The 15,142-nt window shown below is 39.6% G+C and overlaps 1 protein-coding gene across 1 annotated transcript; it reads right to left on the reverse strand.

Moving 5' to 3' along the window:
- Positions 1-2,353: 2,353 nt before the first annotated feature.
- On the reverse strand, positions 2,354-4,880 carry LOC140921331 (BTB/POZ domain-containing protein 6-like). Its single transcript, XM_073371328.1, has one exon. The coding sequence runs from the start codon at positions 4,811-4,813 to the stop codon at positions 3,419-3,421; it is 1,395 nt and encodes a 464-aa protein (XP_073227429.1). The 5' UTR covers positions 4,814-4,880; the 3' UTR covers positions 2,354-3,418.
- Between the last annotated feature and the right edge of the window lie 10,262 nt (positions 4,881-15,142).

Raw genomic sequence — 15,142 nt, forward strand, 5'->3', positions numbered from 1 at the left:
CTAACAGACCAGCTTCATGGTTTCTTAATGTGAGACAAGCAGCCAAAATCAAGATTAACATAGTCAGAGTTTAAAACTCTTCACAGTATAATCTACCGGCTAGAAAGAAAAGAAAGAAAATTTCTGAGGGAAGAAAACGCTATTAGCGTGACTTTAAAAGTCACGTTTCACTAGCTTATGATTGTGTTTGGCCTGTCAACACCGAATTTCCTGTTGTTTGATGAAGTACAATAGCAGTGTCAATTTGATTGGCTCTTCCCACCGTCGGCGCACGAAGTCTCCCTTGGGAACCGTTCTAATTATAAATCTACTCGGGAAAAGGTTGGCTCTAAGGGCTTGTATGGGAGATGGAGGCTCCATTTGATGGGCTCCTGGCCAAACACACAAAACGGTTAAAAATCCATTCTGGTCCTCCTTTCGAGAAGTGGGGAGACAGGAGTTTCAAAAGTTGTACCTGTACCTTGCGTTACTGGCTCCCACCCCTTTTTAAATATTAAGCATTTTTGCATATGAACAGAAACTCATAAGGGGTTGAAACGTGTAACTCGCGTTCAATGCTCGTAAATATTCACTTTTACCATATTTGGAAACCTTAGTGACGGATATCCATTTTCAACAAAACGGCTGCCGCGCGATCACCATGCAGATGTTTTAAGACAAGAGCTCTGCATTTCAAGGTTAAAAATACACCATTAAAAGACAAAAAATGGACAGATTAGAGAAAGTTCAAAAGAATGCTCAGCTTTCTTTTTGTGGAGGAAGGGAAGCTTTTCACCAAGAAATCGTCCTTCGAGGAATTCAACCTTGTGGGTTTACCTCGGTGTAAGAACCTGTGATACTTTTTCTTTGTTTCGCGCCTTTTGTTTTTCTAGGATCTATTGTGCTGACTTCTTTGTTTTCTTTGTTTTATGTCACCCTTGAGTTCAACAGGTTCTTACACCGAGGATGAGCCAACTTGTTTTCTTCACGGCGGAGCGCATGGTCTGTTAAATGCAACCAAGGCAGCGAAGTTTTTGCTGAATTTTCAGGTACATTTTGCACTCTATGGGTGGTAAGGCAATAATATCCTGCCAGGAGCCTGATCCCGCTCATTATTTCGGTAAGATTCCTGGTTTCAACCTTTGAAAGCTTTCTCGGCTTTTGGGAGTTTTTTCCCCGTTAGTCATTTTTTTAAGCGGGCGCGGGAACATGAAGTAAAATTATGTCACGTTGTTTACGAAGTTTGATTGGTCAGTTATCTCTTCTCATCGTTCCAAGTATGGTACTTTCGAAAATGAATAATCACGAGTATCGGACAAAGTAAATATATGAGAGTTACACGTTTCAATCCCTTATGAGTTTCTGATATTCATTAATTCCCTCCGTTTCTCCCGCCGGCTTCCCTAATTCCTTCCCTTATAGAAATATCTAGATTTTTTTCTTATTAATATTTTTGAAGCTATTACGACTGAATTACACTGATAAAAAGGTTGGTTAGATCACCGTCCTCTTTTCAGACTGAAAGGGACAATCTCGACCTCAAATGACCATATTACGCGAGGGGACTGGCGCGAGTTTAGAGTGGGAAGTCATAGCGGAGCTCTCGCGCGCGTAGCGCGCGCAGCGGAGCACCATAGGTAAAAAAAAGGTGGTAAACTACCCATCCGAGAAAATTGGGTAATCACGTGACCGTACGCCGACCGACCGATCGTCCGCTCGCACCACAGGCATACCAATGTAAAATAATTCAATCAACAGGTATGGCAACCCAAATGCAACTCAAGGTTTTATTTGGAAAGAAATCGTATGGCCGCCCGGACTTTTAGAAACAACCTCGTCCCCAGGGCTTTTCCCTTAAAAAATGGGTGGGGCGGGAAAAGGCGGGCCTTTTCCCGCCCCACCCATTTTTTAAGGGAAAAGCCCTGGGGACGAGGTTGTTTTCGCAAGAAAAGACAACAACAAAGTCGTGTCTTTTTGGACGTTATTTTTCACGTTTACACTCACGTGGATAACCGAGAAAGAGCTAGAGCGAGTGATTGAAAACAGAAGAGACGAATTTTGTAGGAAGAAAAACATGAAAACTCAAAGCGGCTGTGAGACAATAAGAAATGCTAGCAGCTAGCAAGGTCAAAATGAGCGGCAGTAAAAAATAAAAGCGAACATGAACACAGGAGACAAAATATTGGGTCAGCACATACGACAATTTCTCTATAAAAATAATGTGTAACTAGCAAGTTTGACGTTTTAGTCCTACAAAACAGCGTTGTAGTTGTGCAAAACAACGACAAAGAAAGAAAAAAAGCGTGCTGCACGTGCAATTTTTTTTTTGCTAATTAGATTTATTAATCTTGATGCCATTTTCATTGCCCTCCCCGTTTAGCATTACACGAGTTAATTTTTTTTTGTTTACAAGTGTTATTAACCAGAGCTTCGCTTTTAGCCCTGGCTAAATCTATATATTGATCATTGCCATTTAAATTGTACACTTTGTGGTCTACAAAAATGAGCTTTGTTACTGTAACCGCTTGATTAGGGTTTTAATAATTAGTTTTAAGATACCGTAAAATTCCGAAAGTAAGCCCCGGGGCTTATATTCTTCAAAGGCCCTTTTGAGGAGCTTATTTTTGGAGGGGCTTATATGTTTAGTAACTCATATTAGTGACTACAAACTGCCAACAGGTGCAAATGGCAATGATTTCAATCGGTTTCCACATTTTATCTCACTTCGTCAATAAACTTCGAGCTATCACTTAAATTGCTTTTCACTTTTATTTTAGCTTACTGGGGGATAAAACTTGAAACTGCTTATCTCTGTAAAACCAAGGAGTCGAGTTAAACGAGAGGAATGGAGTGGGCAACAAAAATTCCTCTTTTTACCTTTTCTGCGCATGATCAATTTCATTCTTCACTACTTTAACTTGAATGTAGTAATAAAACGTGAAAGAATTCCATAGTCCTACTTGATAGCCGAAAATTAACATGCTATTCGTTTTGCTTGGCAAATCATTTCAGTGAAGTGAAGCTACCGGTGTGTCGACACAGCGTGCAAAGAAAGTAGTGTCCGATAGCTCGGGGCTAGTGGATTTTGCTATCGGGCTAGTAAATTCTGTTTTCAACTTGCCCGACGGGTAAGTGATGTTTTTTGAAGAATTCAAATAACAGAAGAACTATGAAATCAATTCTGCTAGTCAAAAAGTTTTTGGGGCTAGTTAAAATGACGTCTGGGCTAGTAAATGCTAGCTTCAGCTTGCCCGAATGGCAAGCTGTAAAAATGATTTTCTTTGCACCCTGCGACAGCATACAGCCTAACCCTAACAACAGGTGGTAGGGAATATATGATTCGTTACTCCTAAAAAAGACTTTGGCTTGTTTGATTAAGTTCTTTTTCAATGAATAAACAAATCTGCAGACAACAATTATCAATATCGTCAGTTAAGAATTAAACGACACTCTGCTGAGAATACACTCTGCTGAAAATAAATGAAGGAAACTGGCCAAGGTTAACATCAGTTCCATTCCTAGAAGAAGCTGATTTGCTGAATGAAAACTGGATTCCTTCAACTTCGTCCGAGTTTTTGCCGTGTATCACACGCCACGATGGCGGGCCTTTGACAAGTGATACAATCTCATACGTTTTACCCTGGTCAAGGGAAACAGGGTGATCAAACATGACATCAAATCCATAGTAACCATTTGTCTCATCTTTCTTGGAGACAAACGTGCCCCTCGTTTTTGCCAGAGAATAACCATTTGCCACATCTTTCACTTCTAATGAAACACTGTAACATTTGTAACCTTCACCAAAATGCTGCACTCCATGTAAAGTGACAGGTTTACTGGCAGTAAGTTCAAGGGCATCAGATTCACCACGAGCGTAGTTCCAGGAGCCACGAAAGGAACCACGCGGCATTTCAGGCTGGCTTACATTTTCAAATCTGTAAACTCGATGCAAAGGCCAAGCATCACGCTGTCTAGACTGTCTAGGGGAATGCATGAATGGTAAATAAGTCTCTAAACCGACACCACCGTAGTGTTTCATCATCAAACCAATCTCTTTTTTAGTCAGAATGTCACAATCCACAACAACTGAAGCAAACTCCTTCTGCGACATCACTGGAAACCTTATTGCTTTCACAGTTTCCTCTCCAAGAATCCTTCTTTTGACCACGCCATCAAGGGTAAGCCCTTGCCTTTCCACTTCTTTAGTGGCCCAGCGATCAACAGCCTTGAATAAATCCACTTCCTTTACATTCAATCTCTCCCTTTTCGCAACAGACTCAACAACAGATCTCTCAAGCGTGTCAAATTCTTCCGACATCAAAGCATTCTCGGTTTGTGTCTCAATTACTTCCCAGCACCGTTTTTCCAAATCTTTATCCTCAAATTTCTGAGCTTGCGGCAGAACAGAGAACACATTCGACGCCTCTAGATGGTCCCGAAGATATTCAGTGCACTTATCAGCGAGTGAAGGTACCAGATATTTCTTTGCCAAGTAGAGAACTTGCAAGACATTACTTCCGCTCAATTTCACTTTATCGCTGTACAGAAAACGAAACAACTCCAAGAGACTCGCATAATCACAGTCAGGCAGTTGAATAGTGCCTGAAGTCTCCGCCATTTCACCGTAGAACATGGCATAGAAAACAGGACTGCTGATTGCAAGTATAAACTTGTGAGCTGGAATGCACTTCTGAATCTTCCGGCTTTCACTTTCGTCATGCAAAGCAGGAACTACGAACTTCACATCGCTCAATAACTCGTTATTGAAAATAAATTTGGTTCTTTCGCTGATAGTTGAGCGTTTTGTCTGCCAGTTATCATCAAGAGTAGCCATTGTAGTGATTGCACCTTTCTGATTACAAGATATACGTAGCTTGCACTGTCGTCAACCTTCCCGTCCTCTCAAGTATGACCTCAAGTATATATATATAATCTAGTACCCAGGTTCTTCTCGGTTTTGGGACAGGTATTACCCATTCTTTGTTTTTCGCGTAAAGAGTAACAAATAGGGCCACACTAGACAAACCAGTAATTTCGTGTTTAGAATAACATCTTTATTATACCTATGATTTATTCGGCAGAAGTAACGGATAAAAAAGATAAGGTAGGCATGAGCATAAAATGTGCACAGCAACTTTTCAGCAGCTTTTGAAGTTTGAGCAACTTCAAAATTAAAGCCACCACCATCTTCCAACCACACCTTATTTCATGAACTGGATAAGGGGTTCCCTGGTGGTGGTTAACTGTATAAGTCATCGATATAAACTAGCTATAATTCTGGCGGTAGCTGTTACTTAGCCTCCATAGCAAGCGTTTCCGTTTGGTTTCACAGCAAAAAATTACCGCTGGACAGGATTTTCAGATTTGACCGTGCAACATGGAACGAGGGCAAGCCCTATTTTTTTAGGCGGTGTTTGACTCTCGTTTCTTTTTCTTTGCTCTGAAACTGCACGGAAATGCTTGCTACGCAAGCTAACTATTACTGAAGAAATAGGCCCCTTCAGGTTCTGTGTCCTGTAAGAATAAGTTTATTGCACTCTATACCTAAAAACATGGATTTGACAGCTAAACCAGAAAAAAAATAATACTGAAAGTTTTTGTAACAAATGGAAAAAAATTTCTTACTTTATTCCTTAACTGTTTTAAGAATTTACATATAATAATATAAAAATAATACATGTCTTTCCCCACCTCCTTATCCTATTAGTATTGCAAAACACTTGTCGCAAATATGATAACAACATTTTCCATCATCTGTTGCCATCTTCCGGTTGTTGTCTATACATTGACCTCCACAGCCTCCAGGAGCCATGCATGCACATTGCTCTACAGCCAGGAGAGCTCAACACTCGGTTACATGTAGTGCATCTCTCTTGAGGGGTCTCTGCAGTGGCAGTATTAATGATACCCATGATTCCATCTGCTACTGCAAATGCATTACCTACACCAGTGCTCCTGTCTAGATCAGAAGAAAGGGCTATTTTTAGTCCCCAAAAGGTTCCTTTGTTGATATCATAAACAACTGTCCATAAGCGACCGCCCTGATTGGGAAGATTTTAATATTAGTGGACACTTATGGTTGGAGGCGGCCGTTTAAAAGAATCAAACAAGACGGGGTCTCTTACAGGAAGCAGAGGTCCAGAAACATCTCATCCTCTTTTTGAAAGTCGAAGATTATAAGATTCATGCAATAATTTTTCCATGTTAAGATAGTAATTTTTAGTCCATGTTGTCACTGAAAGTTCTTAATAAAAGCCCCCTGAGGGTGGGTAGGTATGTAGGAGGCAATGTCCCTTTTTTACTTGTCTTAGATGCTGTCCCACAGTTTCAACCGATCCACATTTACAGCTGACTATGTACACAGGCCTTGCTTAGTTTTTTTTGTTTTCTTTCTTTAAGTGTTTGTATACGTGTGTATTTCTTTATCTAATGTACATGTAAATTTTTTTTCCGCATAGCCAGCCACTTAGCGTAACTAGCAATTGCGTTTTTTAAGTTGCTGTGCTCCCTTAATCTTGCTAATTGTCAACATGTAATTTACTTTAAATTTTTCCCAGGGCACTAATAAAGATTGATTGTTGTTGATTGTTGTCACTCTTTGTGTCATTTGTCGCCACAAGGCTTATCCCCTGTGAGGAAAATTTCTGTGAAATTTCCAAGGATCTGCTGGAAAATATTTTGGTGGAAAGTACGGAAAAGTGGTACATGGTCATGATTTCCACTTGAATGTTCAAGTCAAATTTGTTTTTCTTGGCATATACCTCTAACCTGTTTGAGAAATGATTCTCATAGACCTCTTTGAAAATGGTGGCCTATTACCTTAATGTATTCTTTTAGTTGTATAATAATTAGCCTTTCTGACCTCGTTTGAAAGTAAGGATTCTTTTGTATTTTTCACATGCTAAAAAGGTCAGAAAGGCTAATTATCATACATATAGCAGAATACATCAATAGGCTGCTATTATGAAAGAGATCTATTAGGAAATGGCTTAGCCTGTTCCACTCCCCTTTTCCCAAATCACGTGCTCATATTTTCGTGTGCCTTTCACTTGTGCGTCATCCTCACTATCCAAGAGCCTGGAACAAGCTAAGAATGGCTCAAAAGATCTCTCTCCCTGCTTATGCTAGGCACCAAAGCGTTGTTTAAACATTAGATTAATTACATCACAAGAGGTACAAGATGAATGGCTCCATGGGGCCTGTATTGGCTGGCATGGTTTTTAATGAGTTACAATAACAGAACTTCAATTAGCAGTGAAAATTCTAAGACGACGAACGCAAATAACTTTATCTGCTCCTTCAAGAATATCTTAATCCTGCAACCCTTCATCTACGTTCGTCTCTTTGTAAGCCTTTCTTGCGAGTACAGTTGGTGAAAGACCTCAGCTTTTTAAATAAGAAATCCAACCTGGTTAATTTCTGTATTTTTTCCAATTCTGTTTTCAGGTGGAGTTGGAACAAGCATTGGATCCGCTTAAAACATGCAAGAGTTCCCGCCCCGACAACCCAGTCAGGTAAATCGTTCCATCCTTTTACAATTCTCACAAAAACTGAATATTTGTAGCAATAATTAGAACTAGATGCTTGAAACTTCAACTTGCAATTATGATTACGTCTTATTCATTTTGATGCAAACTGGAAAAGGTCTTGAAATTCGAGATTACTTAAAGAAAATATACATTTATGGCTCTTGATTTATAACACTTGATCAGAGAAAAAGACAATATTCTTTGATGGTGACCACTTTAAAATGGGACAACGTTCCTCGTAGTCCATTTCGCCTCTCTTTTGGCCTAGAGCCAGTCTCAAAGCTCTCCTTTGGAATTTTTCTAGAGAAACGATGTCCTTTACTTGGAAGGGGCACCACACTGGGGCCGCATACTCCAGTATTGGCCTTACTATTATAAATAGCAAAGGGAATTTGTTTACACTATTAGACCCAAGCACGCGCTTAAAGACCCCGAGGACTTTGTTGGCTTTATTGACGACTATGTAAATATGATTGCTCCATGACAGATCGTACGATATTGTAATACCGAGATCTTTGATGTTTTTCACACTCTTTAGAATTTCACCATTTGGATCACGTGTAAATAGCTTTTGACAAGAGCATTTTGACAAGTCAGGATGCCAGGATTGGTATGCAACATTTCATGATCCCTGGGGAGGGGGGCATTTCCTTATAAGAGACTAATGAGGATGTGCTGCTGGATGGGGACGCATTTTCAATAGAGTTACCAGCATGGGGTCGTTTATTTTCGGATTTTTGAGGTAAGAAAGTTCTTCATATTTACGGTTAGCAAACGTACCAGAATATTTGTACTGTAGGTGAAAAGTAAAGTGTTCCTGATTCAGTAATATTTATTTTAAAATGGGTCAATTCATTTTAGGATGAAATTTAAAGGATTTTTAAACGATTGATATATAGAGAATACTTCATGGAAAGTGCGGGCGTACGGTATTTACGCACAAGTTGTTGACGTATCAGAAATCGAACGAGTGAGCGCAGCGAAGGAGTGAGATTTCTGATACAAAAACAACGAGTGCGTAAATACCGTACAAAGCACTTTCCATGTGGTATTGTGTTTATTATATATATACTGAGATTTTAATTCTTGTTTATCGTCTTTAATGACAGACCAAGACAAAACTCTGTTACATGAATTCAAGTTAAAAACTCATGCAAGGAGTATAACATAAACTTGAATTTCTGCCTGAAATTTAACATTACAGCAAGCAAATAATGTTAAAATATTATTTCTAAACTTTAATCCGAGTCGGACTCCTCAATTCGGATTCTCTTCCACCTTTTTGCGGTGGTTTCGGTGACGGAACTCCTGGTTTGAATGGTCGGCGAGGTAGTAAGCGCATTAATGGCAATCGTAAATTGTCCTCCACTTATTACTGCTCCATCAAAAAAACTCATCGGGGTTTTACTAGTGCAAGTGCTCGCAGCAGCAGTTTCATCAGTTGCAGTAGTTACTTGTGTTTGCGACGATGCTCGGCTTAAGATGCCTGATATGTTTTTTTGTTGATTTAGGTTCAAGCTACTATAGTTTGTTATGCTTTGCACGTTCTTGTGCCCGCTTAACTGCATTATATGCGTTGGCGGAATTTCACTGTCATTAAGTTTTTGAATCATGTGTTTACGAGCACTATGGTTCGTGAGTCGCTCGTTGTTGATGTTTGCTTTTGAAGCCATTGTTTTCATCAAAGTGTTTAATTTATTTACACCCATAGGTGCCGATTTGAACCAGTGTTTTTTGGAGCCGTCTGTTTTCGTGTGGTTTATTCCCAAGTAGAATGGCGAATCGTCAGCCATCATGTTTTCCGGTCGCTTTTCACGGTAAATTTTGTACGCCACGACAGGATCTCGTTCATCACCAGTTGAAAACATTTTCGGGGAGACTTTTCGAACGTTTGAGGCGTCTACTCCAGACCTTGTTTTTGTCTGTCTTTCATTGTAATTTGGATAGTCGTTACCTTGTGCGTCCTTACAAAGCTTTACATCTCCCCAGCACAAATCCCTATGCTCTTGACAACCACGCATTCCAAAATGAATGGTGTTGTTCAGCCAAACAGTATTCAACAATGATTCAGCAGAAGAAACTCCAAGCAAATTGTTTTCGTGAAGTATATCGACTTCTTCGTCCGTGATAGCCACAGCGGCTTTGTCCTTGTTGCCTCGGCCTGCTTTCTTCAGCTCTTCTTTGTTTAGCCTGTAAACACTTTCTAAACAATTCAAATTCTTTATCGTTAATGATACTCTTAGTATAATTATTTTTCTTCAAATGTCTTTCAATACTTGAAACAAGGCATCTTAAACTTGAAGGCTCATAATCCTCTCCGTCTTTACGTCTCACAGAACGAATAAACTCCGCAAGGTGCTTGTTTAATTCTGCGGGCCCTATGTATTGCACTTCTCGCTCGTCGTTCTTTTCGTTTCTCAAAAACGTTTCCAGCAATTTCACATCTCGTTTCGTTTTCTCTTTCGTATTCCTGTTTTCGAGACTTTCCACGTAATCCTCGACTGAAGTATCGTGATCAACAAACCTTTTCTCGTTCATGTTTTTAAGCTTCAACACTTGCGAAAGATTTCTTTAACAAAGTGAAATGCTGCCAGCTGAATGAAAATCACCTTGTTACGGCTCACACGTCAAAAAACATGATACGCAGCACCTGATTGGACGTATCGTTTTCCTCACACGTGGAAAAAGCAATACGCACCATTTGATTGGCTGTCGGGTTCTTAGACCAGCTTGTGAACCAAAGTTATTTCGCGCCTTTTCAATGGGTAAATCTCAGTACATATATAATAAAAGGTAGATACATAAATAGAAAGTGACTAAGTTGGGATCGCAAAAATTACATATTTGCTCAAAAGTGACTAAGATGGGGTCTACAACTGGCCAGAAAATAGACTATAATGGGGTAGGTGCTCTGACAGGCCAGCGGCACATACCCAGCAAAAATTAACCCAAGTAAAAGTTCGACGTCTGGCTCACTTAAGGTGATTCCATAGTAAAAGAACCTAACATACATTTTAGCTAAAACTTGGTACACTGATGTAACAAGTCAAGAAGATGATAAAAAAGTAATAAAAAGTGGAGGTCACCGTGCTCGTTTTGACGTCACAATGCTGACAAATACGGCTATTTAGGACCCTTTTACAAAAACCGCGGGCAGCGCAAAACTAGACAAAAAGGAGAAATTTTTTCGATGATGCATGTGACATCACACAGAATTTGACTTTAATGTATTGTTTATCCGCTTACGTACCAGAAAAATGCCTTTTAATGCCCTCGTTTTTACTTTACGCTCCAAAGTAGAATTAAATTGGACGCGCGCTTTTCGACCTGTGATGGCTCAATCCGTACAATTTAGTAAAATTGCCAAAAAACTGAACATAGATTTGTGCCAATTTTTTTCTCATCGAAAGGAAGCACTGTCCTTATTAAAATCATGAAATAAAAAATGGGGGTCACCGTACTCGTTTTTGCGGTAGAGCTGCAGAAAGTGCGCACCAAACGCATTTTCTCCGATTTTTGAGAGAGGACTGGGGCGAGTTTCAAAATATAATGTATGTGAAAGGGGAAAGAAAGTATTAAAAAATCCGTTTTTACAAAATTTACATCGAGATATCACATTTAGGACACAATGTGATAAAGAAAGTGTTTAAATGAAAATCAAAGTGAGTAAGCGCAAGTTAAACATCCACTATCGAGGTTCTCCGAGAGGAGGTCGAACTCAGCCACACGCGTACTGCTTACGTTATGCACATTCCCAACACACTGAGTCTCACCTCGGCAAGAAACAACAGCAAGCAAAAATTCCAATAGCGTTTCTTTTCAGTCAACTCCATTTTAATAATATTACTTCACATGCTCTTTTTTACGGCGGCCATCTTGTTATGCGCAGTAAGAGATGCGCAGTGCAAAACTAGGGAATCACCTTAAGTTTGTCTGAATGAGTCTGGATCGTCCAACAAGTTCTATCTGTGTGCTCCCGACGGATAGAATCCGTTGGAACAAACATCGACCATCACATGCCACGAACTAAACTAATAAATTAAAAATTTTATGATAATGCATATTTAGCCATATTCGGGAGAAAATTTATTACTGATCGGATTCAGTTGATTATAAAAGTCAACTCGTCCTAATTTCGACTTCTGATCCAACGGACTTTGGTTGTCTCATGAAAAGTTTGATGTTTGGTCTAGACCTTAGGGAGCTTTCCAAAAGTCAGACCTGTCGGCCAGACCAGTCGCGAAAAAACAAAAATATGCGCATCCATTTAGTGATTAAGGTGATTCCCAGGTTTTGCACTGCGCATCCCTTACTGAGCATAACAAGATGGCCGCCGTAAAAAGAGCATGTGAAGTAACATTATTAAAATGAAGTTGACTGAAGAGAAACGCTGTTGGAATTTTTTTGCCTGCGGTTGTTTCTTACCGAGTTGAGACTCAATGTGTCGGGAATATGCATAACGTAAGCAGTATGCGTGTTGCTGAGTTCGACTTCCTCACGGAAAACCTCGATACTGGATGATTAACTTGTGCTTACTCACTTTCTTTATCACATTGTGTCCTAAATGTGATATCTCGATGTAAATTCTGTAAAAACGGATTTTTTACTACATTCGTCCCCCTTTCACATACATTCTATTTTGAAACTCGCCCCAGTCCTCTCTCAAAAATCGAAGGAAATGCTTTTGGTGCGCACTTTCTGCAGCTCTACCGCAAAAACGAGTACGGTGATCCCCATTTTTTATTTCATGATTTTAATAAGTACAGTGCTTCCTTTCGATGAGAAAAAAATCGGCACAAATCTATGTTCAGTTATAAATTGTACGGATTGAGCCATCACGGGTCGAATAGCGCGTGTGCAATTTAATTCTACTTTGGACCGTAAAGAACAAACAAGGGCATTAAAAGGCATTTTTCCGGTATGTAAGTGGATAAACAATACAAGAAAGTCAAATTCTGTGCGATACCACACACGTCATCAAAAAAATCTCTCCTTTTTGTCTAGTTTTGGGTTGCGCGCGGTTTTTGTCAAAGGGTCCTAATAGCCGTATTTGTCAGCATTTTGACGTCAAAACAAGCAGGGTGAACCCCACTTTTTATTACTTTTTTATCATCCTCTTGACTTGTTACATCAGTGTACCAAGTTTTATCTACAATCTATGTTAGGTTCTTAGTCCGGTCCAATAGTTGAATTCTCCCTTTGACTTGACAAGTTCTGCCGGCCTGTTCTTATAAATGGTAAGTGCCCCTAGATTCACATGCCCGCAAATATACTAAGGAAAACAATGCATCTCACAAGTAGCCATGAAGAAAAAAAACGCGAACGATATAACCCACCTTAGTCATCAGCTTTGCAGCCGTTTTTAGGGTTGTCACGCAATGCTCCTCTTCAATATAAGACACGTGATGTGATTGGCTAGTTCCCGATGTCGCGAACAGTTTGGATATTATAACCAAATTGTCATTGGTCACATCAAGAGCCATATAAGAGAAAGTAATGTAGTTCGAAAGAAAGCAGCTGTTTACTGGGAAGGAGCGTTGCGTGAGGACCCACCGCCACCGAAATGATCCCCACCATCGAAATGATCTCCGCCACCGAAATGACCCCCAATCACCACCGAAATGATCCCCACCACCGAAATGATACCTATTCGCAATCGAAATGATCCCGTCTTAAATTTTCGGAACCTTGGCTTAAATGGACCTGGGACTTTGCTACCTATTCTAAATTCTTCGTTTATTCATGCAAACACGATTCTAAAAAGAGAAATAGAGAAAGCAATTAGACTGATAACAGTTCTATACACTGATTAAGAAGATTAATTTTCTTGCAAAAATATAAAAACAAATTCGAAGAAATAGAAGACATAAGTGAAATGCATCTTTTGAACAAGTATTGTCTAGTGTTAAACCAAAAAAAAAAAACAAACAAACAATTTACTGCAAAATAAAGAGCGGTAAAAAGGTAAATTACACACCGTAAAAAAGATGCAATATAAATAAATAAAAAGCACGCTCTAAATTGCTGTCCAGTTTTTGTAGTCCTCTTAATTCCATTCCCGATATTCCGGGGATCATTTCGGTGGTGACCGCCGGTATCATTTCGGTGGTGGGGATCATTTCGGTGGTGATTGGGGGTCATTTCGGTGGCGGAGATCATTTCGATGGTGGGGATCATTTCTACAGACCCTAAAAACGGCTGGGAAGAAGACGCAAATGTCTGTAAAAATCGAGCAAAATCGAAATTTCGCGGCCACAGTCAAAAAATCATTTTCGCTCATATCTTGTCCATAGATAGGCATAAGTAAGTAACTAATCGTGGTGTAGTTTGTTTTTCAAACGGCCGCTTGGATTTGGAGAAAATCGACAAAATCAATTTTGGTGGTCGGCGACTTGAAAACAACCAAAATTTGAGGCAAAATGAGGCGGTCTCAAAAATTCGCTCGCACGCACACAGGAAGAATGCGGGGTAAAATATTTCCCGATAAATCAATTTATAAAGGGTTCTACTTCTGGTTTGGTGATGAATTCTTATCTTAACGATAATCTGGAAGATAAACAATGTTATTTTAGTTTGGGTTCTTTTTCGACTAACGAAATTTAAATTTAGACTGAAAGTTGCGTTTTATATTTTAGTCATGGGGTACACCTTGGTTTTACCTGAAACTCAAGTCATTTGTTATTTAAGCATTGTGCTAAAACATATGTAAGAATCGGCCTGGGTAATTAAATTTGTACTTCACACGAACCTTCTGAAGTTGAATAAATTTTGCTTGAAATATGAGACTTCTCAAGAAAGTCGGTTGGTTGTTGCTCGACAAGTCACGATGGCTAGACTATGGCTGGGCTCTCCAAAAGAAACTTAACTCACAATCGCACTTGTATTAAGACATTTGTACTGAAACGATAATTTTTGTTAACTCAAATACGTTTTCCCGTTCTGGTTAACTGGCATTGCGCCTTGTCCCAAGCTAATCAACCGAAGATCCAAAAACTCGGGGAAACGCGGTGCGTGAAAATAACCTCAAACAGAACATGGCCTTTCTTTTCCGCAGTCACACTTTTACATCCATTGCCATTTAAAAATTCTAGGTCTCACAAAAACTGCGATTTTGATAGTGAAACTTCCGGGCTGCCGATACCTCTGTCTTTGGTCATAAAAGTCTGGTCAAAAGTGTTACGTGACAGTATTCACAGGCTTCCCGGTCTAACCATTTGAGCGACGTTCTTGCCAGAAGTAGCATATTATGCTACTAACAATCCAATTTTGGGTTTCTTTTTTTCGTAAGTTTTCTTGAAGTGTGCTTCCATACAATACTAAATAAGTCCAAAAATATCGTTTTTCACGTCAACTTCCCCCGTTGACGTGTGTGCCTATCAGGCGGCTGTCTTTCCTCTCGCATATGCAAGTTCCATTGTTTTGGATAACAGTTTTCGTAAACATTCTGCAATTATTTTTCAGTATATATATATTTTTTCTAATCTGAACATGCTTATTCGATCGTCAAACTCTTGTTTCTGTTTATACACAGAGGAAACCCGCCTTGCAACCACCCCGTTTATACGACCACCTCTTGTCTCACCTCTCCCAGTCTTTCCACCCAGACGTGAAAATCTCCGAGTCATTTTATAATT

This window comes from Porites lutea, chromosome 12 (genome assembly GCF_958299795.1).
Source record: "Porites lutea chromosome 12, jaPorLute2.1, whole genome shotgun sequence".
NCBI lineage: Eukaryota > Metazoa > Cnidaria > Anthozoa > Scleractinia > Poritidae > Porites > Porites lutea.

Coding starts and splice junctions, on each gene's coding strand:
- LOC140921331 (XM_073371328.1), bottom strand. CDS start 4,813: ATGGCTACTCTTGATGATAACTGGCAGACAAAACGCTCAACTATCAGC.